This window comes from Caenorhabditis remanei, chromosome III (genome assembly GCF_010183535.1).
Source record: "Caenorhabditis remanei strain PX506 chromosome III, whole genome shotgun sequence".
Taxonomy (NCBI): Eukaryota; Metazoa; Nematoda; class Chromadorea; order Rhabditida; family Rhabditidae; genus Caenorhabditis; species Caenorhabditis remanei.
The window spans coordinates 1,300,303-1,326,238 of record NC_071330.1 but is presented as its reverse complement, the minus strand read 5'-3'; the positions used below and the strand labels follow the sequence as shown (position 1 = coordinate 1,326,238).

The 25,936-nt window shown below is 40.0% G+C and overlaps 4 protein-coding genes across 4 annotated transcripts; 2 read left to right on the top strand and 2 right to left on the bottom strand.

Moving 5' to 3' along the window:
* Nucleotides 1-1,364: 1,364 nt before the first annotated feature.
* GCK72_008396 (uncharacterized protein) lies at nucleotides 1,365-19,760 on the top strand (the record flags this gene model as incomplete). Its single annotated transcript, XM_053726802.1, has 24 exons — nucleotides 1,365-1,436; nucleotides 3,149-3,421; nucleotides 3,692-3,848; nucleotides 5,773-5,891; nucleotides 5,942-6,015; nucleotides 6,064-6,149; nucleotides 7,039-7,131; nucleotides 7,183-7,286; nucleotides 7,452-7,590; nucleotides 8,643-8,761; nucleotides 8,810-8,962; nucleotides 9,009-9,179; nucleotides 11,031-11,367; nucleotides 12,044-12,164; nucleotides 12,883-13,081; nucleotides 13,128-13,205; nucleotides 13,256-13,363; nucleotides 14,785-14,864; nucleotides 15,171-15,329; nucleotides 16,091-16,415; nucleotides 17,172-17,325; nucleotides 17,372-17,465; nucleotides 18,572-18,953; nucleotides 19,650-19,760. 24 exons carry the CDS (start codon nucleotides 1,365-1,367, stop codon nucleotides 19,758-19,760), a joined length of 3,708 nt encoding a protein of 1,235 aa, XP_053586379.1.
* Nucleotides 19,761-20,445: 685 nt separating this feature from the next.
* Nucleotides 20,446-21,723, bottom strand: GCK72_008395 (uncharacterized protein; the record flags this gene model as incomplete). Its single annotated transcript, XM_053726801.1, has 2 exons — nucleotides 20,446-20,584; nucleotides 21,452-21,723. The coding sequence occupies 2 exons, from the start codon at nucleotides 21,721-21,723 to the stop codon at nucleotides 20,446-20,448; spliced, it is 411 nt and encodes a 136-aa protein (XP_053586378.1).
* A 2,392-nt stretch (nucleotides 21,724-24,115) lies between these two features.
* On the top strand, nucleotides 24,116-25,333 carry GCK72_008394 (uncharacterized protein; the record flags this gene model as incomplete). Its single annotated transcript, XM_053726800.1, has 2 exons — nucleotides 24,116-24,229; nucleotides 24,668-25,333. 2 exons carry the CDS (start codon nucleotides 24,116-24,118, stop codon nucleotides 25,331-25,333), a joined length of 780 nt encoding a protein of 259 aa, XP_053586377.1.
* GCK72_008393 (uncharacterized protein) lies at nucleotides 24,806-25,907 on the bottom strand (the record flags this gene model as incomplete). Its single annotated transcript, XM_053726799.1, has 2 exons — nucleotides 24,806-25,359; nucleotides 25,835-25,907. The coding sequence occupies 2 exons, from the start codon at nucleotides 25,905-25,907 to the stop codon at nucleotides 24,806-24,808; spliced, it is 627 nt and encodes a 208-aa protein (XP_053586376.1).
* Nucleotides 25,908-25,936: the final 29 nt, after the last annotated feature.

Below are 25,936 nucleotides of genomic sequence, written 5' to 3'. Positions count from 1 at the left end.
CGAAAACTTCGTACCGAACAATTCGAAAAATCAATTCGAGCATTTTTGACCAAAAACCTGAACAATTCAAAAAACTACATAATTTCAAGAAAACTGTCTGAAAAAGTTAAGTTTGTCTGAGTCAAAAATCTTGAATTTGTACGAAAACGAGTATTTTTTGAGTACAAAATTAGAAAAAGTTAAGGAAAAATCGAAAAATTGGTTCATTTTTGAAACTTTCAATAGAAATTTCCAAAATTTTTCGAATGTTTCTTTCGAAGACTACCCAAAACTTTTCGTCATATAATTTTTCGAAAACCACCTAAAAACCGAAAATAATTTCCGGTCAGCTCCGAATTTTGATGGCCTAGAAATTTCGAAAGTGAAAAACTAGTCCCCGTCATTTTTTCGCGTTTAAAATGAGCGGGTTTTGTTGAAATTTGACCTACGAGGGTTTTTAAGCACGCTGAATCCAAAAATCCCATTTTAGCCTATTTTCAGAACTCACATCAGTAATGCCCCACTCCTCTGTACTGTAGGCAAGTTATTAAGGGCCTACTGTAGTCATAGAAAGGTAATGTAGTTGTGGTTGAGAGGATACTGTAGTAATTTAGGGTACTGTAGTTATAAAATGGGGTACTGTAGTTTGGAAGGGGTTCTGTAGCCATCGCAGGGGTACTGTAGTTGGAGTGGATACAGGCAGGCTATATTTTTTTCAAAACTTTGGAGCCTTATTTCCCTTTGAAAAATTAATTTTCAAAATAAAATTTTATAGATATGTATTTTGTAGAGAATTTCAAGGGCTATCTTTCGGTATAATTTTCAAAAAATTTAGTTCAAAAACTACGGTTGCAACTGCGCTCCACATAAAAACCTAAACTATCATTGACGTGACTCTTCCGATCAAAATGCGAAGAAACCGGGGACGTTCTGCAATAGGGGAATTTTTTATTCTGCCTTCCGCTAAAGTCTGTTCTGCATCCATATCTAAAAGCCAAACAAATTATTTTCATAAAAACAATATATATCTTTATCCATCCCGATTCCACCAGAAACATGGCATCTCCCTCCTCTCTCGCTTAAACATTCTCAAGTACTTTCCCTCTCCCTGTCTCCTCCGTAGTAGTAGTAGTACAGTCTCTCTGTCTCTTATGTCATCTCTTCCGAATACATTGTGTAGTATCCCCCCCCTTTGCTCCGTCAAGAGAGTGAGAGCTCTCTCTCTCTCTGAGCTCCCGCGCACCACCCGATCAACCGCCGCCTTGGATTCGGCCACCCATTGATAAAACTTTTTTTTAACGTTGCTTATCTCCTTTGTGTACTGTTTTATCAATTTTTTACAACTGATTCGAAAAAAAAAGTTGTGATCTACAAAAGTTCGCGCCATGGCGAATATCGATTTTATGATGGATCCCGGGTGGAAATACTTGCGGCAGGCGCAGGATGAGGCGTTGAAGGTGAGTGATGGTTTTGATCTACAAAAAAAAAACAAGATTAGTGTGGATTTACGCGCGTAAATGGAAACTGAAATTTGAAAATTTGAACTCCCGCGCGACCAAATCGTAGTGAATGATTCGAGGTAGGTGTCGATTTACGGCGTAAATCTACATGAGAATTCAAAATTTCGTCATTTTTGATAATTCATGTTTTGGTGGGGGTTTGACACAAATATTTTTTTTTGAAAATTGGAATTTTGAATTCCCGCGCGATCAGGGGGGCGGCCTAGTTTGGATTTTAGGTCACCATTCCATAATCCTCAAACTTTCAAAAAGGGCAACGTTGTCGGATCCTAGGCCACCTTAGAAAATTTTGCCCATGGCCGAAGCCCTGGTTTTGAAACTCTAGGCTACCAGACTCTAGGTTACTGTACCCAGATCCTAGGCCACGCTCTTCAATTTCTAGGCCAAGTCCATACCTGAAGTCTAAGTCGCCCGATTCGGATCCTAGGCCACCATTTTGTGATTTCTAGGCCACCGTTGTCGGATCCTAGGTCACCGCTCAAAATTAACAAGTCTTGAGATTCTAGGCCACCCGTATAGGTTTCAAGGACTAGAATTCCAATTTCGGGATTCTAGGCCGCCATATTAAAATCCTAGGCCACAACCATTATCACATGTTTCATCCGAATCCTTCTCCAAGATATCTGGCAAAATGCCAAAATCCCCCTCGTGTTGGGGGGCCAAAGGTAAATATTTGAAAAAGCGGAGCCGCGGGGGGCGAAAAGAAGCAGCTAAGCAAGACGAGAAAAAAATCCTTTACATCTTATAAGAAAACAGAGAAAACATTAGTTATCTTGACGAGAAAAAAGTTAAGGGATAGAGATAGGTAAGGGATAAAGAATTAGAAATCACGTGGTTTGAGTTCCCCGAAGGGATCAAATAGTAAGAAGGGAGTGATGATGATGCAAATGTGCTCTATTGAACCCATTTAAATTAAAAAAAAAATAAAAAAGAGAATCTGCCCCCACGCAGGATTGAACTACGGACCTTTGGTTTACAAGACCAACGCTCTACCACTGAGCTATAAGGGCGACGGGAACGGATAGGAAGCGAGGGGACACATATTGGTTACTAGTTGCGACCACATATATAAAAGTTACATGTGTTCAATTCAATTGTTCTCACTTGGTTTTGAACGGATTTTTGAGATTTTTATACGAAAATATAGCTCTTTAAATTTGCTACGATTTCTATGTAATTAACTCTTATTAAAAATTACGATACGTTACTGAAAAAGACTTCAAACTTTGGTTCACATAGTTCTGAAGTTTTCTCCTTTGGTTTCTTAAGAAAAACTTTGAAGTTGATTTTCACCATTTTTGCAGCAGTATTAAAAAAAGTAGTCAACAACTAAATTGTAGCAACGTTTTAGATCTGTCATTTGGTATAAAAATCATAAAAATCGGTTATAATCTGACTGGGAAGTGTCGGTTTGAATAGTAATAACAAATTTTGTGTTATGCGAAAGTTTGAAGTCAATTTTCAGCAGTTTATTAAAAGCTCTTGCATAAAAAATTATATGTAAATTGTAGCAAATTTTAAGGGCTATCTTTTGGTGTATAAATCATTAAAATCGGTTGAAAATTCACTGAGTTGGGTTAAGTTGAAGTCAAGGGACTTTTTGAAGTTATGATGGCCAAGAAAACCAAACCGCCAATATATCTTTGCAGGAACAAGCGGCCCGTCGTTTCGACAACAAGACTCACGCATGGGTTCCCGATCCAGCCGAAGGATTCGTGACGGCTTCCATCGCTGTGCAGGAAGGTGACAATCTGACAATGACAATGCCAGATGGACAACAGAAAAAGACGACGAGAGCCGAGGTTCAGGAGATTAATCCAGCAAAGTTCGAGAAGACTGAGGATATGAGTAATTTGACGTTTTTGAATGAGGCTTCGGTTCTGCATAACTTGAGACAACGCTACTACTCGATGATGATTTATGTGAGTGCAAAAATCTTTTCTACGTGGATAAAAAGCGTTGAAAGTATAATTGTTAGATTCAGCGTGCCGAGAGCTTTCAGAAAAGTATAATCATGACTAGGTTTAGAGAAAGTTGGGTCTCGGCACGAAAATGCGGTATGCGCCTTTAAACTCGGGTTACTGTAGTTTTCGCGGTGGGACCCAACTCTCACCAAACCTAGTCATGATTATACTTTTCTGAAAGCTCTCAATGAGCTGAATCTAAATATCCCAACTTCTTCCAATTTTCAGACCTACTCCGGTCTCTTCTGCGTCTTCATCAATCCCTACAAAATGCTTCCAATCTACACCGACTCGGTCGCCTCGATGTACGTGAACAAACGACGGGCCGAGATGCCACCTCATCTCTTCGCCGTCTCTGATGAGGCATTCAGAAATATGATGTCGGGTATGTTAAAACAAAAAAAAGTATCTGCCCCCACGCAGGATTGAACTACGGACCTTTGGTTTACAAGACCAACGCTCTACCACTGAGCTATAAGGGCGACGGGAGTGGAAGGAGGTCGGGAGGACACATATTGGTTACTAGTTACGACCACATAAATAAAAGTTACATGTGTTCAACTCAATTTTTCTCACTTGGCTTTGAATAGATTTTTGAGAATTTTATACCAAAAGATAGCCCTTGAAATTTGCTACAATTTATATCTGAGTTACTTTTGTTGAAAATTATTTTAAGTTGCTGAAAAAAAGGCTTCAAACTTTGGTTAACAAGATTCAACATAAGGCAGATAAAGTCGCTACTCTTAATATTAGCTTTGTATCGTTCAATATCAATCAATTTTTATAATTTTTATATCAAAAGACAACCCTTGAAATTTGCTACAACTTTGTTGTTTTCAAATTTTGAAAATACGTTAAGCATCTGAAAATTGGCTTCAAACTGTGGCTAGTCAAATCAACCAGTCTTCTTCAGGCACTTATCTTCAACGCAGGTTTTCTCAGGGTACTCTGAACATAATTTTATGATTTTTATGTCAAAATATAGCTCTTAAAATTTGCTGCAACTTCTCTCTTAACAACTTTTTCTGAAAGTTACTCTCTGTAAACTGACTTCAAACTTTGTGAGGCTGACTTCCTCGTGCACTCAATTTCCTTCTCTTTTGACTGCCCTCGCTTCCCCTCGGTTCCCGTCGCCCTTATACACAGGTGAACCGCTGGGGAACACATATGGAACCGCGCGGTGGCGAATATGTGGCTAAAAAGAATGAGGGCTGGGCCCTATATGTGCCCATATGGATCCACGCGCGGTCGGCCGAAAGCGTGGGGCGCATATGGAACGCATATGGATAGCATATCAGCATTAATTCTACCAACCGTATTTGGTTGATTATTCTGTATGAAACACTAGAAAGCCCTAATTCATTGTTATGATAGGTATGTAATGTTATTATGTTGTTTCACTATTCCTTTTTTCAACTTGTTCACTTTCCATTTCTCGGACTTGTACATTTTCTCCGTTCTTTCTCGAAGTTCTTCATTTTTCAAACAGATAATGGCAATCTTCATGAAAAATTGAAAATCACATACGATTTCATATAAATATTATAGGTTAGCTTGGCGGTTATAAAACAATTTTTGATGTTCGAGCTTTTCTTTGAACTCTGAAAAAAAAACCCGCCGACGAAATTCGAAGTCCGGTATTTTGACTTTACTTCGGTATGACAAATACTTACCTTCTTACCTTTAAATCCATCTGAAAAAATATAATTTCTTATCATACCGAAGTAAAGAAAAACACATGACTCGAATTTCTCGACAAAAAGCTAAAATTTAAGTTTATTGAGAAAATAACAACTTTTGTATTGAAAAAAATAAGTTTTCGTAAGTTTAAATAGCTTTATTTATATTTTTGAAGTTTGCCATTATCTGTTTTGTGCAAAAAGAATGAAGAAAATAGGTGAAAACTTCGAGAAACGGAGAAAATGGGCCCGGACTTATAGAAAAAAATGTCGCGTCGATTTACGGTAAACAACACGCCTACGTGTAATTCCGGAGTGTCGTTGCGGCGGCCGGCCGCCACCCTCAAATATGGACCATACATGGAACGTATATGGGAGCCAAATGGGTGCACGCGCGGCCAGTACACAGAAAAGACGACCACACATATACGCCACACGCGCGGTCCACGTTTCATTTATGGACACATATAGGGCGCTATTCTGGCACTTTCACACATAGGATTCCCAGCGGTTCACCTGTGTAGCTCAGTGGTAGAGCGTTGGTCTTGTAAACCAAAGGTCCGTAGTTCAATCCTGCGTGGGGGCAATTCGGTTTTTTGTTTCTTTTTATTCATTAACTTCCGGTTTCAGACAAGGAAAACCAATCGATGCTGATCACCGGAGAGTCGGGAGCCGGAAAGACTGAGAACACCAAGAAAGTTATTGCTTACTTTGCCATGATTGGATCAGGGAATAAGGATCAGAAATCTGTAAGTTTTGATTTAAAAAAATATCAAGAAAACAAAAAATGTGTCTCCAGGAATCCTCTTTGGAAAACCAAGTTGTTCAAGCCAACCCTGCAATCGAGGCGTTCGGAAACGGAGCCACCACGAGGTAACGCGTCAAAGGTGCGCCAGACAACTAAGGAAAATCTATTTTCAGAAACTACAACTCATCTCGTTACGGAAAATTCATTCGAATTCATTTCGATAGAAAGGGACGATTGGTTGGAGGAGATATTGAGCATTGTGAGTTTATATTTTTGTCCGAAAATTGAAAATTTGGAGGCAGTGAGCAGATTAATTAAGAAAAACGCGTTCAGCTCGACGAGAGCTTTTAAAAAAGTATAATCATGACTAGGTTTGGTGAGAGTTGGGTCTCGCCACGAAAATACGGTATGCGCCTTTAAACTCGGGTTACTGTAGTTTTCGTGGCGGGAACCTATGTAGCCAGAATAGGGGCATCACTATACTTTTCTGAAAGCTCTCGACGAGCTGATTCTGAAAGTGTTATTCATTTTGCAAAATACGCATCAGGATTCGAAAAACGGGTGTTTATAATTGTAAAAGATGGTTTTTTGTGATTTTCCGTTTTCTGACCAGTTTTTTGCAGACTTGCAAAATTCCGGGCCGGCCCGCCGGCCCGGCCCGGCCCGGCCCGGCCCGATCGGGCCGGATTTGAATTTTTGAACTTTTTTCACTACAATTTTTTGTTCAAAAATTTATTTTCTGAAAATTTTTCATATTTTTCCTCAAGTATATTTTTCAAAAACCTTCGAAACCTACAAAAAATTGTTTTTAAGAAATATTTTTCAAAAAAAAATCGGAAAATTTTCGAAAAAAAAATTTGAATTTTTTTCAGTACTGAACTTCCGGGCCCACCGGGCCGGGCCCTAGAAATTTTCATTCTGGCCCGGCCCGTTGCAAGTCTGGTTTTTTGGACAATAAACGCTACCATCATGTCCAGCATGAGTCCCGCTTTCAGAAAAAAAAAATCAAGCCATAGCTGGGTCTTACCACGAAAATCACAGTTTAAAGGCGCATACCGTAGTGCCAAAATGAAAATCTTCCAAACCTGGACATGATTATACTTTTCTGAAAGCTCACAACGCGTAGATCACAAAAATCAATATTTCAGACCTCCTCGAAAAATCCCGTGTCATCAAGCAAGCCCCTGGCGAGAGATCCTACCACATCTTCTACCAAATCATGACGCAAAAGGCGTTGAGAGGTCTGTCTGTGTATCCCGGTGTCCAGATTTCCAATTTTTTTTAAATTTCAGAACGTTACGGATTGAGCGATAACATTCGTGACTACAAATTTGTGTCGCAAGCCGAGATTACTGTACCCGGCATGAATGATACAGAGGAGTGGGGCATTACTGATGTGAGTTCTGCAAAAAAATTGGCGAAAAATGCGATTTTCAAATTCAGCGTGTTTAAAAACCCCCGTAGATCAAATTTTAACAAGACCCGCTCATTTTAAACGCGAAAAAACGACGGGGACTAGTTTTCCCAATTCGAAATTTCTAGGCCATCAAAATTCTTCCAGACCGCATTCAACGTGATGGGCTTCTCGGAACGCGAGAAGGACGACCTCTACAAACTGTGTTCGGCCATCATGCATATCGGAAATTCCACGTTTAAGCAGAAGCCAAGGGACGAGCAAGCCGAGGTGGACGATATGAAGAGTGAGTAGGGGTACTGTAGTTGGAAAGGGGTACTGTAGTCAGGAAAGGAGTACTGTAGTTATGATAGAGAGGATACTGTAGGCATGAAGAGGTAGCGCAGGTATGTTGGACAGGATACTGTAGTCGTTAAGGGTACTGTAGTTATGAAATGAGGTACTGTAGTTATGGAATGGGGTACTGTAGTTTTGAAGGAGTACTCTGGTCATGGTAGAGGTACTGTAGTCTTGAAGGAGTACTGTGGTCATCCGGGGAATACTGTAGCCATCCCTGGGGTACTGTAGTTGCGGTAGAGAGAATACTGTAGGCATGAGGGATCGGGTACTGTAGTTATGAAGGGCATACTGTAGTCATAAAAAGGTTATGTAGTTATGGTGGATAGGATACTGTAGTCGTTGAGGGTACTGTGGTTATGAAGGGAAATTATCTGGGGGATACTGTTGCCATCCCTGGGGTACTGTAGTTATGGTGGAGAGCAAGCCTGCTATATATTTTTTTCAAAACTTCGGAGCCTCGTTTCCCGTTGAAAAATTGAGTTTCAAATTAAAGTTTTAAAAGCATTTTGTAGAGAATTTCAAGGGCTATCTTTTGGTATAAGTTTCAAAAAATTTAGTTTAAAAATTCGGTTGCAAACGTGCTCCACAGAACAAACTCTCACCGACGTGACTCTCATAACTCAATCACTCTGTATCCATCCTTACAATTATGTGAATTTACTGAGTAGCGACTCGACTGATACTAAGTTTGCGTTCAGCATAAGTAGCCAATTTTGAATTTGCGGAAAATTGCGGTAGAGCGCATTTTCTCATCTATCTACTACATGAATTTTTTCGCCGCTATGTTTGGAGATAAATTTAGCCCGCAAAAACTAAATTTTCAAATTTGAATTTATATGCATCTTATAGGAAATTTCAAGGGCTTTCTTTTCGTATAAATTTCAAAAAATTTAGTCCGGTAGCACCAGAGAAATCTAAAGTTGAAAAATGTAGCATTTTTTCAAAAAACAATTTTTTAGCTCATTTTTCTTTACTAAAAATTCAAGCATCGTGTTTCAGGCCCCACTGCCGCCTGCAAACTCCTCGGAATCGACACCGATCAATTCTTGAATGCTCTCACTCGACCAAGAATAAAGGTCGGAATGGAGTGGGTTAACAAGGGACAGAATGTCCAACAGGTAGGCAAGTGCGCTCTATCGGACACCTAAATTCCCCCTAAATTCCAGGTCGATTGGGCAGTTGGAGCCCTGTCCAAAGCAATCTACGCTCGAATGTTTCATTGGCTCATCAAAAGAGTCAATAAGACACTTCAAGCCAATTCAGATGATATGGTTTACTATATTGGAGTACTGGATATCGCTGGTTTTGAGATCTTTGATGTAAGTTCTCAGTGGAGCGCGTTTACGGAATCACAAAATGTTTCAGCGCAACTCGTTCGAACAACTGTGGATCAACTTTGTCAATGAGAAACTCCAACAATTCTTCAATCACCACATGTTCGTATTGGAGCAAGAGGAGTATCAGAGAGAAGGAATCGAATGGACATTCATTGATTTCGGATTGGATTTGCAGTCTTGTATCGAGTTGATTGAGAAGGTGAGAAAAATGAAAAAAGAGAATCTGCCCCCACGCAGGATTGAACTACGGACCTTTGGTTTACAAGACCAACGCTCTACCACTGACACAGGTAAAGCGCGATGGATCCATTATGGATGAAACGCGGATCGCGCGCGGATGCTGTGGGTATGTCAGATGGATCCATTATGGATCCATATGGATCCACGCGCGGGCGGCATCCATTTAGCACCCACGCGCGATCCGTGGTTTCTTTGATTCGATTGGGTTCATACCACCACATATTGTGGCTGTTTCGCATACTAGAGACTTATTCTTTTGCTACTATAAGTTTTTTAAGGTGTGTTTTGTGTTCTATCTATTGTTTTTTCAAGTTCCGTTTTCCGTTCTCGTCCAACTCTGTTCGTCTACAAACTTTTCTCCGTTTTCACTCACTTTTCATCAAAAGCAAATTATGGTTTCACTTTTATGTAATTTCAGTATACTATTCAATTTTTGTTTTTCAATTGCCAAAATGGTCTGTAGGTTTTTTGAATCAAGTTTACACAAAATGAGTTCAAGTAATACCCGGAAAGAAGAACACTTCTATAGAGTAAAAGTCCCGTTTTTTTCTTTTCGGAACGACAGAAACTTACCAATTTACCTTTTATTCCACCTGCAAATGTATTTTATCATGTCGTTCCGAAAAGAAAAATAGTGGAAACCATTAATTTTTCTCATGAAAATAACCATAAATTTCCGAAAAAATTCTCAATGACATTACCGAGTTTTGGTGAAAAATAACAGAAATTTGTTTCGGCAATAGCTTAATTATTTTTTATTCAGTGAACCATAATTTATTTTCAACAAAAACTGTCAAAAAATTGGTGAAAACTCTGGAAAACGGAGAAAATTTCGACAAACTCCTAAAAAATAATTCGTCTCGATTTATTATAAACAACACGCAAAGCGGAATATCGGATTATCGTTGGAAAGTCAGATCCGGCGTGGATTGAATATGGATCCTATATGGATGCACGCGCGATCCACGGAAATTCGAGGACGACCGCCATCCTCCCTATCCATATTCCATCCGCGCGCGATCCGCGTTTTAAATGTGGACGCATTATGGATCCTATGTGGATCCATATTCGATATGGACGCATATGGACCCACAATGGATCCATCGCGCTTTACCTGTGGAGCTATAAGGGCGACGGGAAGGGAGGGGAAGCAAGGGGAGTCAAAACAGGGAGGGGAAGGGCGTGTTGATGTATTGACTGGAAACTGCTACGTAAACTTTGAAGCCAAATTTAAACAATTTACTGAAGTTTATGGGAAATATGACTCAAATAAAAATTGTAGCAAATTTTAAGGGCTATCTTTTGATATAAAAATCATAAAAATTGTTTCAAAATTCACTGAGAAAAGTTGGATTGATTAGTTGTGATTTTTTCTAATGACAAGTTTTGAAGCAAGTCTAAGTTTGAAGCTGATTTTCAGCATTTTTAGAAGTTTTTTGAAAAATTAGTAACAATTAAATCATAGCAAATTTTAAGGGCTATCTTGTGGTATAAAAATTATAAAAATTGGTCATAAATTGACTGAGAAAAGCTAATTTGATGAGCAGTGATTTTTTTCTAAGGAGAAGTTTTGAAGCTAGTCAAAGTTTGAAGACAATTTTCAGCAATTTATTAAAAATTTTAGCAAAAATAATTCACAGATAACTTGTAGCAAATTTTAAGGGCTATTTTTTGGTATAAAAATTATAAAAATCGGTTAAAAATTGACTGAGATATGTTAACTTGAATTCAAGTGACTTTTTGAAATTGTGATGGCCTAGAAAACCAAACCTCGGTCATCCTCCTAATTAAAATTTCTGACTTATTCCAGCCGCTCGGAATTGTGTCAATGCTCGACGAGGAATGCATTGTCCCGAAGGCCACCGACATGACCTATGTCGACAAACTGCTCACCCAACATCTCGGAAAACATCCAAACTTCCAAAAAGCCAAGCCACCAAAGGGGAAACAAGCGGATGCTCATTTCTCAATCATGCATTACGCAGGAACTGTCAGATATAACGCTGAGCAATGGTTGGATAAGAACAAAGATCCGTTGAACGACTCGGCTGTGGCTATTCTGAAGACAAGTGATAAGGAGGGAGTACTGTATCAATTGTGGGAGGAATATCAGACTGATGTCGATCGAGAGGAGAGTGAGAAGAGGGGTAAGTGGGGGACATCCGGACGAACAGATGGACAGACAGATACAGAATTGGGCATCGGGACACATTGACTCACAGACAGACATCTGAAAAAACACATACTTATCATGGCCCGGACCGGCAAGGCTTGGTCTCTGCACGAAAATACGGTATGCGCCTTTAAACTCGGGTTACTGTAGTTTTCATGGTGGGACCCTTGTGAAATTGATTCAGTTTTCCATCGAAAATGTGAACATTTTTAATGATTTTTTTTCAGAATTTCCCCCAATTCTGAATAATAGTCGAAAATTTGACTTTTCTTGCGAAAAATTTCAAAAAATTCGAAAATATTTGAACTTTGAATTTTTGCGCAATTTTCCGGGCCTTGACAAGAATTGAACAATCTGACATCCGGACACACAGACTCACAGACAGACATTCATACTATACTAAAGAAAAACCAAGAGCTCTAAAAACGCGCCACAGGCACGCCAGCAGACAAACCCGATTTTTGAAAATACGATGTCTGGCGCGCCTTTGAAGCTTTGTGGTTTAAAAAGGCTTGATTTTTTATTCTTTTTTCGAAATTAAAGAGTCGGGCGCGCCTTTGACGTTTTCTGATTTTTGAAAAATGCCTCAGAATGGACATCAGGACAAACAGACACACAGAATTTCCCTAAATTTTTTAAACAATTTCCAGGAAAAGCTGCCGCGAAGAAGAAGGGAAAATCGGCGTCATTCTTGACGGTGTCCACAATGTACAGAGAGTCATTGACTTCGTTGATGACCATGCTTCACACAACTCATCCTCATTTTATCAGGTATTTTCTTGCAACAGGTGGTGGACTAGGTTTTTTTGGGTTTCTAGGCCATCGTGACTTCAAAAAGTTACATGACTTCAACCTAGCATATCTCAGTGAATATTTAACCAATTTTTATGATTTTAATACCAAAAGATAGCCCTTAAAATTTGCTACAATTTATATATAAATTATTTTTACAAGAAATTTTAATAAACTGCTAAAAACTGACTTCAAACTTAGTTCTAAAACAAAACTTACAATTACTATTCAAATTAACTTTTCTCAGTCAGATTATAACTGATTTTTATAATTTTTATACCAAAAGATAGCGCTTAAAATTTGCTACAAGTTACAAATGAGTCATTTTTTGTCTCGTTTATGAGATGTCTCAGTTGCCAAACGTCTCAGTTATAAAATGACCAATGCCTCAGGACGTTTTAAAACGTCCCAGTTTGCGCTGTGGCATCATGACTTCAAAAAGTCACTTGGCTTCAAATTAACAGATCTCAGTGAATTTTCAACCGATTTTTATAATTTTTATACCAAAAAATAGCCCTTAAAATTTGCAACAAATTATAAATTTTCATTTTTGCATGAACTTACAATAAACAACTGAAAATTGACTTCAAACTTTGGCTAAGGGAACTTAAGCTTCTAGCTCAGGGGAAGGATCATCTGTTTAGATAGATAGACCACGGTGGCCTAGAATCACAAAACCCTCCATTTCCTCTTCCAGATGCATCATCCCTAACGAGAAGAAGACCTCCGGCTTAATCGACGCCCCATTGGTTCTCAATCAGTTGACGTGCAACGGAGTACTCGAGGGAATCCGTATCTGCCGGAAGGGTTTCCCGAATCGAATGATGTTCGCAGATTTCCGTTTCCGTTATGCTATTCTGGCAGCTGATGAAGCAGCGGAGAAAGACGCCGCAAAGGTTGGTAGATGCAAGTGCGCTCTAATGACAAAAAAAGAAAGTTTAGGCATCGAAGGCAATGCTGCGCAAGTTGAGCAAGAGTAATCAGTTGAATGTGGACACTTTCAAAGTTGGAACCACGAAGGTTGGTGTGGTGGCCTAGCTTTTTCCTAGTCCCCCATTTTGAATTTTCAGGTGTTCTTCAGAGCCGGTATGCTGGCTCGTCTGGAAGAACTGCGTGACGAGGCGCTGTCTGCGGTGATCCTCAAGTTCCAGTGTTCCGTTCGACATTATCTTGCTCAGGTAGGCAAGGGAATTGTGCAGTGGAGCATGTTTACTGATAGTGGAAAAAATTTGGAGAATTTTGAGACTAAAAACGCTTGAAAATGTTGAAAATTGATAGAGTTAGTAATTTTTGAAAATTTTCGAAAAAAAAAGTGAATTCAAAAAAACTACCGTAGCTCTCAAAGTTTTCAACCGAGCGCTGAGATAATTTAAGATTTGGAATCAGCATAACAAATCGGTTTGAATAAGTATAATCTTGAAGTATTTTGGAATTAAAAAAAATTTGGGTCTCGCCACGAAAACACAAAAACCACCGTAACTCAGTCAATTTTGATAAGAATGATCTGAAATTTATATATTCGGAATCAGCGTGACAAGACGGTTTGAATGAATATAATCATGACACTATTTGGGAAATTTTGATATTTTGGGTCTCGCCACGAAAACACGAAAACTACTGTAACTTTGTCTGTTTTGAAGCGCGTGTCATGAATCTACTATATTTAAAATCAGCACGTTGACACGGTTTGAATGAGTATAATCATGGCATATTTTGTTTGTCAAAGTTAAAAGAGACGCAGAGAAGCGAGAGTGTCTGACTGTCTGCGCTCTCTTTCCCTCTCCATCTCTCAACTTCAAACACAGTTATCTCTTGAACGGAAGGTGCTATCAAAAAACTTTAAACATTGAAAATGTAGAGCGTAAAATTCTACACATTTTGCTAGTTGGCAACTTTTTTGTACAAGCTGTCATTTGAGAGTTATAGCGTGTTGAAGCACCTTCAACTTTAACGCTCTATAACTCCCTAGAGAAACTTTGAACAAAAAAGTTGCGAATTAACAAAATGTGTAGAATTTTATGTTGATTATTTTATCAGTTTAAATTTTTTTGATAGCGCCTCCCGTTGGTGAGATACGCGCGTTTGAAGTTGGGAGAGGGAGGAGGCGCCGACAGCTAGACACTCTCGCTTCTCTGCGTCTCTCTCAACTTTGACAGCGCGTATCTCCTTAGCCTTTGAAGATATCAAAAAGTGGTCAACTACAAAAACATAGAGCGATACTTTTTCTATAAGTACATCTAAAAAAATTTGAATATTTGACACCCCACCGCCTAGTAATACCTAATAACCCTTATAACCATTCATCGTCCCCAAATGGCTCTCATCCCTTTCCAAAACTCCTTCCACTTCCTCCCGTTTAGTTTTTTATCGCCTTTGTGCCAAGTGGCTATACTCTGCGTCTCCCCCTATCACTATACTCTCTCGCACTCCCTTGATATGTGTGTGTGTTTGCACGGTTTCTCTCTCTCCCTCTCTCTATCTTTCGAAAAATTTCTACGCGCAATGGAAATCCCCCCACCTACACTCTTGACACAATCCCCCTCTTATTGATTTTTTGGATTGCTGAAATTTTTGATCTACGTATGTTTTGAAATTTCAGGTCGAGTACAAACGACGCCTCGATCGCGAAGACGCCTATCCGATTATACAGGAGAACGTGAGAGCCTGGATTAAATTACGGTATGTGTGGAAGGGGGGGGGGACATCCGGATGCACAGATAGACAGACATCGGGACAGACAGACAGACAGACAGACAGACAGACAGACAAAGGGACAGACAGACTGACATCCGGACATCCGGACATCTGCATACACAAACAGGCATTAAACAGATTCTGAAATTTTGCTTGTTTTTTGAAAAGTTTGACTTCTGGACATCAGGACACACCAAACACAGACAGATATCAGGATTGAAATATTACTTGGACATCTGGACACACCGACACACCGACAGAACCTTAAAAACTTCCAATTCTTTCTTGCAGCTCCTGGCCGTGGTACCGTCTGTTCTCTCGTCTGAAGCCGATGCTGAAGGGAATGAAGTCGAACGCCGAAATCGAAGCACTCGAGAAGAAATGCAAGGAGTTGGAGGAGAACCATAAGAGAGAGGAGGAGGCGAGAAAGAAATATGCGGATGAGTTGAGGTACGTCGATGTTCTCACAAATTTAAATCGGCTATACTTGAAATCCCGTCACACTGTCTTTCAGTAACCCTGGGCTCCAATTTTTTGCGTGTGTATAGTGCTACCCTGGACCTTCATTTTTGTAGTTGACAACTTTTTGATATCTTCAAAGACTAAGGAGATACGCGCTGTCAAAGTGGAGTGTGTCGCAGAGTAGCTAGAGTGTCTCACTGTCTGCTCTCTCTCACTTCCAGCCATTTAAACCTGTTTATCTCACGAACGGGCGGTACTATCAAAAAAGTTTAAACAAGCAAAATAATCAGCGTAAAATTTCCCACATTTTTCTAGTTGACAACTTTTATGTACAACTCCTTCCTAACCAGCTACAGCCTTTTGAAGAAAAATTTCTTTCAATTGGCTATAACTCACTAGGGACCACCCATGAATAAAAGTTGTCAACTAACAAAATGCGGGGAATATTATGCTGATTATTTTTGCAATTTGTAATTTTTTGATAGCACCGCCCGTTGGTGAGATAAACGCGTTTAAAGGACGCCAGGTGAAAGAGTGAGAGTGAGAGAGCGCAGACAGTCAGACACTCTCGCTTCTCTGCGTCTCTCCTAACTTTGACAGCGCGTATCTCGTAAGGCTTAAGAGATATCCAAAATCTGTAAACTACAAAAATGGAGGTCTAGGTTTGTACTTTATAGTGGTAGTGGAATTTTTTCGGACACCAAGACGGGATCTCAATTTTCCCACGAAATCCCTTCTTTTTTTTTCAGAGCCAAAATCGAGCAATACGAGGAGACCAAAGCTGCTTTGGAACGTGACCGTATGCTTCTCGACAAGCGTAACAAAGAGATCGAGGAGCTCAACAGAAATCTGAAATCCGAGTCCGAGTCGAACTACGAGAATGCGAAAAAGGCGGCCGAGTTGGAGAAGTTGAGAGAGAAGGAGCGAAAAGAGTGGGATGAGAAGGAGAGACGAATGCAGATGGAGGCTGAAAACGAGGCGAATAATCATAAAACTCAGACCGAGAAGTTGAAGGATCAAATCGCGTCGATGCAGACCGATTATGAGAAGTTGTCCGTCCAGAGGAAGGCTCAGGTGAGCATGTCTGTGTGTCTGGATTGTCCAAATTCATAATCATTGTGTAGATCAAACCTAGTCCTCCATTTTTGCAGTTGACAGCTTCCTGATATCTCTTAAGCCTTACGAGATACACGCTGTTAAAGTTAGCAGAGAGACGCAGAGAAGCAAGAGTGTCTGACTGTCTGCGATCTCACCCTCTCTCGCGACGTTCAAACGCAATTATCTAACGAACGGGCGGTACTATTCAAAAACTAAAAATTGTCAAAATGTAGAGCATAAAATTCTACACAATTTATTAGTTGACAACTTTTTTGTACGGATGCTCCCTAGAAAGTTATAGATGGTTAAAGCTGAAGATGCTTTGAGCAGTTATAATCCTCCAGGGAGGGTATGCAGAAAAAAGTTGTCAAGTAGAAAAATGTGTAGAATTTCATGCAGATTATTTTATCAGTTTAAATTTTTTCAATAGCACCGCCCGTTCTTGAGATAAGCGTGGTGGAAGTTGAGAAGGAGGGAGGAAACGCCGACAGCTCGACACTCTCGCTTCTCTGCGTCTCTCCAGACTTTGACAGCGCGTATCTCCTTATCCACTGGGGCTATCAAAAAGTTGTCAACTACGAAAATATAGCTCTCATTCTGTTTGATCTACCCACCGAGGCTCGGAGCAAAATGTCAGAAACTGACGTCGTGGCACCGTTCTAAAGATAGCTAGGGATTTGGGGTTACTGTACTTAACTGTCTGTCTGTATCTCCCAATGTCCACCTTTTCAGGAACAAATGAACGCGGAACTCGTCGATGAGGTCGCTGCTCTCAAGAACAAGGCAGAGCGTGCCGAGGAGCAAAAGAAGAAACTCGTCGAGGACCTGGATGCGATGGATGATAAGTTGGCTGCCGAGAAGAGAGCTAACAATGAACATGTCAAGCGTAAGCTGGAAGAGAAAACCCCTAGGCCATCATTCTTATTTTATAGACAACAAAAAATTGGAGGCTCAACTGAAGGCCACTCAGACTCAGCTGACTTTGGCGCTTAAGGAGAAACACGATAATGATGTGGATTGTAAGAGGTGAGTAGGGGGGGGGAGGGGAGGGGGACTAACATTCACTGGGTGGGGGAAAATTAGGCCACGGTTCTTAGGTCTTGAAAAAGTTAGGCCAAGACTCATTTACACTTGAATTGGAAACCTGGTCTAGAAAATTCATTTGGGAAAGCTAGGCCATGATGACAGATACGTAGAGTCTGCCTGTTTCCAAATGGTGGCCTAGAGACCCCAAATTGGAAAGCTAGGCCACGGCAATCATAAAGAAAGTGTGGCCTAGAAAAGTGATCTGAAGAAAGTTAGGCCACAACTGATTTTCGTCAAAATAGGATTGATGAACTGGAAACCTCAATTTGGAAAATTGTGGCCTAGAAAACCAAATTGAGAAAGTTTGGCCATGGCACAACCTTATCGTAAACGAGCTATTACAGAAGTTATAAACTTCCTGGCCTAGAAAGCTCTTACCGGAAAACTAGGCCAACCTTAAATAAACCTCAAATTGGGAGTCTAGGCAGTGGCTATGAACAAAAAAACAAGTGGCCTAGAAAATTCCACTGGAGAAAGTTAGGATATGACCCAAACCTTGAAGAATCGAGTAGCGCAGAGATGCTGGCCCAGAAATCTCAAATTGGGTAACTATGCCACGGCCATAATCAAAAAAGTTGTGGCCTAGAAACCCAGATTGAGAAAGTTAAGCCACGAAGCTTCTTTAACAAAGGTTGCCTAATTCAAGTGTTGTAAAATCCTGGCCTAGAAACCTCAAGTTGGGAAGCTAGGCCACGGTCATCATTAAAAACTTGTGGCCTAGAAACCTAGATTGAGAAAGTTAGGCCGCAACTTATTTTCGTCAGAATAAGGTGGGAGGACTAGAATCCTCAAATGTGAAACTAGGCCACGGCAAACATCAAAAAAAAATTGTGGCCTAGAAAAGTGATCTGAAGAAAGTTAGGCCACAACTTATTTTCGTCAAATTATGGTCGATGGAATAGAAACCTCAATTTGGGAAATTGTGACCTAAAAAGCCAGATTGAGAATGTTAGGCCCTGGGCTACAACCGGAAAACTAGGTCATCTTGGAGGGACGTGGCCTAAAATCCCAATTTTTCCTGTTTTTTTTAATTCTCTCAATTCCAGACGCGAATCTGAAATCGGAGAACTCAAACTGAAGGCCCAAGGAGACGCCAATCTAATCTCAAAGCTCCAAGCGATGCTCCGTCGCTGTATCTCTCGAATCGAAGAGCTCGAGGAGGACCTTCTGGAAGAACGTAAACTCCGTATGAAGGCGGAGAGACAATTCAACGAACTCCGCACCGAATTCGATCAGCTCACCGAGCAAATGGCCGAAGCGAGTGGACAACTCACCGCCGAGGCACATATTAACAAAGTCAGGGCTGAGGAGGTGTCCATGTTGAGACGTGATCTACAGAAGAGAAATTTGAATCATGAGGCGTATATCTCGGATTTGTGTAGCATGCAGTATGCCACCGTCAATAATTTGAGAAACTTGAGTCAACAGGTCAGTGCAAATTTTTTTTTCATTTTGGCAGTGCGGTGGAGCGCGTTTTCATAAGAAAGTCAAAAAGTGCGCTGGAGCATTCAAGTAGTGCGATAGAGCGAGTTTGCAACGAATTAGCAAAGTGATTAATATATTGGGTAGAGCGTATTTTCACTATGGAGTGCCATAGAGTAAAACAGGTTTTTGTGCGGTAGAGCGAATTTCCATATGATCAGTGCGGTAGGTCCCATCTTCTTCAAATTCTTAGAATGTACAATAGGGCGCGTTTGCAAAGGGTAGAGCGACTCCCATGTGATTACAGATGATGAAAAGTGCAGAAGAGCGAAATTGCAACCTAGTACATTCCGACATGAAGCGCAAAAAAACATTGTGAGCGATAGAGCGCATTTGCAGCTGTGAGAAATTACCGGTTTACACAGCAGAGCGCGTTTTCTCATGGGCGTACAGTAGAGCGAGTTTTACGTCTAATTGTGCGATGTAACTGATTTTCACGAAACTTTGCTATAGAGCGCACTTGCACCAGTACAGTACATTCCAACCTGAAGTTCTAAAAACGTGTTGAGCGGTAGAGCGCATTTGCAAACAGAAATTGAGCTATGCAATAGAGCGCGGTTTCCTTAAAATGACCGATTTGTACAACGTGTTTTATCGAATTTGCGATAGAGCGCATTTGCTGACATGTACATTTTCTTCCAGTCTGCCACCCTTGAAACCGATGCTCTTCGTATCCTCGACCACCGTCGTGCCATCAGCAAACAACCACTCCCAAGAGTCTATGTCGAGGATCCGGATAGTGATTCTGAATAAATTTATATCGATAATCCCCTCTCCCTTCCCTACACAAAAATAATGTCTTTTAGTTTTTTCTCAAACATCCAATACCTGGCGCCAACTACTCAAACAATTTCACTTTCAGTTTTTTATTGTACCAAAAAAAATGTTTTTTTTCCAATTTTTCTTCTATATAAACCTTTCTTTTCCAATTTATTAATATTGCAAACTTGAAACGTTGTTTGATTATCAAAAATCAATGTGACACAAAAATCCGCCGAACAGGATTCAAATGTCCCCTGAATGAGTGTTGCCGTGTGTTCCTCTCGTGTTCGTACGGTCTCCGTCACAATTCTCATACGAAACAGTTGGAGTGGTGTCGTCGTCCGTGTAACGATGCTGTCAATTCGTTTAGACGGTCGAGACTATTGAGGTAGTGGCCTAGGATACTCCTCGGCCACCATTCATCTACCTATTACACGGATACTCATAAAATTATTAAGAATTGACTGTAAATAATTGAATTGATTAATTAATTAATTAATAATAAAATGCTATATTTTTGGAAGGGTAAATATACAAAGGGAAAATGTGATAAAATGCGCTCCAACGTGTTTATCGGTGGAGTGCGTTTGCAATGGGAATGTACAATACATATGTGGGAAATACGCTAGAGCGTGTTTGCTGATAAAGTGACAAAATTATAAAAAATAGAAAATTATCATAGCATATGAGGAGGCATTGGGATGACACCGACACCGACTCCGCCTTCATGACACGTCAGCGGTGTGGTGACTGTCCATTGATCGGTTACGTCATCGTATTGTTCCATACTACACAGATTGTTTTCACCGTCGAATCTGGAAAAGAGGAAACGATGAAAGTGCGCTTTATTGGACTCTGCTGAGTTATTTTGGTGGAGCGTGTTTTCTAGACAAAAGACAGTTGAAATGTTTAATTTGAAAAAAAATCATATTGCTTTGAAACGCTATCAAATAAAAAAGGTATATATATATATATATACAGTGCGCGTCATAAAGATAGGACACCCTCTAAAATTTGTCGTTCTGAAAAATCCTGAGAAGCTATCAAAAATCGGTGAGTACAGTTCGATTCAGCGACCCCAAAAACCCTATGAGACAAATTATCGTTTAGATTGAGCAACTTTGAGCAGCTCTGTGCTCAAAAGTCACTTTTGAGGCCGCGTCATAAAGATAGGACACCCCCAAAAAGCCATACTTTGCGAGTCTTTTTTCTAGGAAAAGTGGCTTTTTTTGATCGAAAACTACTTAAAGTGCTTTAATTAGTCCTATTTTGAATGTTTTCACAAAAATTATTCCTAGAAACTTGTTCGAAAAAACTCGAAAAAATGCGATTTTCCAATTTTCCATTTATTTTTCACTTTTTTCGAATTTTATCATGAAAAAAGATATCAGTCACTTTGAAGACATTTCAAAGTTTAACATATTAATTTTCAAGGTGTGATTTGATATCTCAGATACAGAAATATTGGAAATTTATTGGTGTTTCGGAGTCTGAAAATCGATTTCCGAGTTTTTTCGAACAAGTTTCTAGGAATAATTTTTGTGAAAACATTCAAAATAGGACTAATTAGAGCACTTTAAGCAGTTTTCGATCAAAAAATCGCACATTTTCTAGAAAAAAGACGCGAAAAGTGGGGGTGTCCTATCTTTATGACGCGCCATGTAGTTACCCCTCGCTCTTACCCAGCAACCGCGAATAATCCCTCATTCGTAACGACAAGAGAGACTCGACTCCTCCGCATATTCATCGCTGAGACTGGTGTCCATTTGCCTTCGTTCGGATCGAAGACCTCGACAGATTTCAGGAAAGAAGTGCCATCGTATCCACCGGCCACGTAGATCTTCCCTTTGAAAGTGGCCGCACCGAAACGACATCTCTGTTGAATCATCGATGGAGCACGTTCCCATTGGAGAGTTTCTGTGTCGAGACGTTCGACGGTGGCGAAAATTTGCATTCCGTCGTGGCCACCGCATACTGGAAAAGGATTTTGGATTAAGATGATAGGAGAAGGATTCAGAATGTAGAAATCTAAAATCTAAATGATCAATTGTGGATTTCGAATTATGAACATACAGTTCTAAACTCTTATAAATAGAATATTTTCAGATTCTGGGTTTTGACAGTAGATAGCGGAGCTTCTTTCAGATACATTTAGGTCTGAATAGCCGTATTCTAATCTCCATATTCCTGATGCTGGATTTATGACATTTCCGAGTTTTACACTCCGAACTCTGGGTTGTACATGTGAATCTCAGATTAGGATATTCTGACTTAGGTTTTTGAATTCTAGGTTTAGAATACTATATTCTTGGTATCCGAAAATCTGAATACAGAGTTTTAGAATCCAAATTGCAGATTTGAATTCTAGAATCTATTTTCTGATGTCAATATTCCCATACTTGCAAATTTTCGGCCCGGCCCGTTCGAAAATTTTCAAGACCCCGCTTCAAGTAAAGGTACCTAATGTTTGATCAAATGTTTTGAATTTTTTGAAATTTTACATTTAAAGATTCAATTTTTGATGCATAACGAACTTTTGATTGAATTCTGAAGTATAATCAAAAATTCGACATTTTTGGGAAAAAAATTCAAAAATTTATATTTTCGTTCAAAATTTATTTCAAATTTTTTAGCTGGATTCTTTTCTGTTTCCAGTCACATTTCCTCTCTTATAAATAATTCCACCGACACAATTCTCGGCCACCCTATTGTGGTGCCATTCTCAAAGAAAGGGGGGGGGGGGGAGAGTTTATATTCGAAAATATTCGAAAAAATTGGGTGCCGCCAGTTGAGGACTCGTGGGAAACGAAGCAGGCTTGTTCAAAACCGGAAATCGGAATTTCCGATTTTTCCGACTATTTAAAATAGTCGGAAAATTTGATTTTTTGAGGTACTGAAAAAAAAACATTCGGTTGATGGGTTTGACCATCAGAATAGCGGGCCTGACAATTAATATGTTGTATTTATTACTTAATCTCGATAATTTCATTGATATTTCAATTATATTCCTTGATTTCAGGCCCGAATAAGTCGTTTTTGTCATTTTCCGAAATTTTCCGAATTTTCCGGTTTTTCCGGAAAATAAATTCGGAAAAAAGTTCGGATATCCGATTTTCCGAAAAGGAAAAGTTTTTTCCGAACAAGCCTGAAGCGAAGCCAGGAGGGCTTTACGGAGGCCAAAGCCAAGAATCTCGACGAGTGCACCGACTTCAGGAACTGCATCGGATTCGTCACTGCGAAAAAGGTCGAGGTTTTGTCAATTGGGGAGATGTCTTCACAAGAACCGAGTTTTGATCAGAGTCCCGTTGGTTTGATGACATCTCCGGTGATAATATTAAAGAACATACTGTTTCAGACCCCATCACTGCAAACAGAAGCAGATAAATCTTGCTTGTGGGTTATTGCATAACCAAAAAGATCAAATTAGGAATATAAACAACACCGCCGAAAGTGTCGAGGGGTTTGGAAAAGCACGGTGGTACAAATTTTCCAAGTTTCTGTACTATTCTTGGCAGACCAGATAGATCACACAGGATCCCAAAAGTTATTGTACCTACTGTGTGATATGATATCGTCAACCTGCCAAGTCGTGCGATGGATTGTGATTAAATTAAGCCTCGAGCTCAACTCGTGAGGAGTATAGTAGATCGAGCATTATGGATGGTAGATGATATTTCATTTTTCGGAATAGGAAAACATGAATTTTCTAGTTTCCGATAGGGGGGACATTATGGGTGGTGGCCTTGGTTGCGTTCTTCACACTGTTGACGTCAAGTTTCATAAACTCCGGCTTTTCGAAAGGAGCGATCTGTATCAAAGTAAATTGTAGCGAATTTTCAGCGGATTCCCGTAAATACTAAAATTGCGACAGAGCGGACTTTCTGGTATTACTGAAGGCTTTAATTCCAGAATCTGGTTGGGGCGCATTTGCAACAACTAGAGGGCGGAGCCTGATTACTTTATCATATTAGAAGTACCGCAGTTGCAGTAAAGCGTTCTTCTTAGTCATACTGTAACTTAATATGACTTCACAATCAGATCAAACATATTTTTGATGTGATCGCTGGGGTGCTGTTTGGCGCGTTTTTCAGTCTGCTGGCGTCAAACAGTGACTGTTTCCAACATTCGAAACATAAAGAGCAGTAGAGCGCACTTGGCAGTATTACTGTAAGGCTGTAGATGGTAGATCAAAAACTGTTCTCAGAATTTTCTGTTTGATCTACCCGCCAAATCTTTCTCAAATCAACGTCAAAACCACAGCAACAAATCGTTCGAATTGCCGTCATTCCTCACTTTGCCACCGTGATTTCTGCTATCTATAATCTATTCCTAACTAATTACTTATAATGTCTTCTGTCAACGTCTGGATTCACTTCAAAAATTCAAGAACAATTTATATTCTGCGTGATAAAATGATTATCAAGAAGCTTCCAACAGTTCTGCAAAAGTTAAACGAGCATGTAAGTGATTTTATTTTACTGGGGGAAGCAAATGCGCTCTATTGAGAAGCGATAATTCTATAAAGCGCATTGGCATTGGTCGGTTCAGGAATCTCTGTGGGTTTTGGTTACGGTTATAGGAACATTCTAAGTTTGATGATTTCGACAGTAGCAATTCTGAGAAGTGTATTCCGATTCCTGCCGGGTACAACTTTCATGCAAGGTGATTTCGCTCATAATGCACCGTACAATGTACACTCACAAGGATCATAGGATATAAGCCAGCCTTGATCTTTGTGCCTTTTTGTATCGAACGGCATCAAGATTCTATGCTTTAGTAGACATTACCCACGGAGGTTTGAAACAAACGGATGTAGCTCTATAAAGATACGCTCTTTGATAGAGACAAAAAGATTACGCAGTTACGCGCTATCATAAAACTAATCCATCTTTTTTCAGAATATCGACTGGGAAAAGACCGATACTGTTCTCAATCAGCCACCAGTGGAGATTCCATTTCCGGAAGTAACAGGCCGTTTTCTGTTTGAATACCTCCCAAAATACATCGTACCACTCGAGTTCCGAGCAATCGTCCTGTCAGAATATCCAGAGATTCGAGGAGTTGAAACAGACTTTCTGGATCAAGTTCTGGAACTTGCAAAGTATATGAAATGTGAAGTGTTCCGAAGCGTGCTCCTGAATTTGAGAATGGTCAAAGTTCTTGTGAAGGATTTGATTTGTGAAGTGGCGGTTCTCTTCAAGGATTCTGAGAATCCATCCATCATCAAGGAGCGTGAAATCATCGAAAAGAGTCCAGTTCTCATGAAAGCCATCGCGGGAAAGAATCCGGATTGGACGACGACTGACATCAAAATCAATACTCCACTCGATATTCCATTCCCAAAGGCGGCCGGAGAGTTCGTGTTTGACAATCTGCTCAAGTACACGCCACCAGCTGAAATGGATTTTGAAAAGAAGCCAGAAGACTATCCGGAGGCCAACGCGAAGAGTGTGGATGAGTTGAAGCCGATTCTCGAGTTGGCCAGTTACATGGAGTGCGAGGGATTCATGAGATGCATCGAGTTCGTCATTGGAAAGAAGTTGAACGAGATGCCGATCGACTAGGTTTCTACAATCTCTGAAGACCAATTCTGATATATATCAAATGCCGTTTATTATGCTCAATTTGTCCGTTCCATTGATAAATAGTTGTGATGTTTTAGTGAGTCCAATGCTGTCGTATTCTTGGGTTGTTCCGAGGAGCTGCTACGCATGAGCCGCGATCGAATTATGATTAGAAATCAGTTTTCAAAAATTGTTGAGTGGCTTTCAGAATCCATATACTCTGGATCGGTAAGTTAGGGTGGAAAATCGAGTAAATCACATGTATTAAATTTGGATTCTAAAATATCTGGAGGCCACCAGAAATTTTTGAAAACTGATTCCCCATCAGATTTCGATTGTCTCTCGATTCTGCTGGGACTTGTTGTTGAACTCGATAGTCAGTTTAGACCATTCCCTAATGAGATGCCAGGGATATATTGGGAGAAACTCCGTTTTCCGCCTTTCGGATTAAAAGTTCTATTTCTGGCATCCTATTTCCGATCATCAAATTTCACTTCCTACTTCCGGTTCCAAGGAACTGCAAATCTATCGGCAATAGGAGAAGTTTATGAGCGTATTCAACGTAGATAAACATGTTCTGCTGCGATCAGGACACCTTGTTTA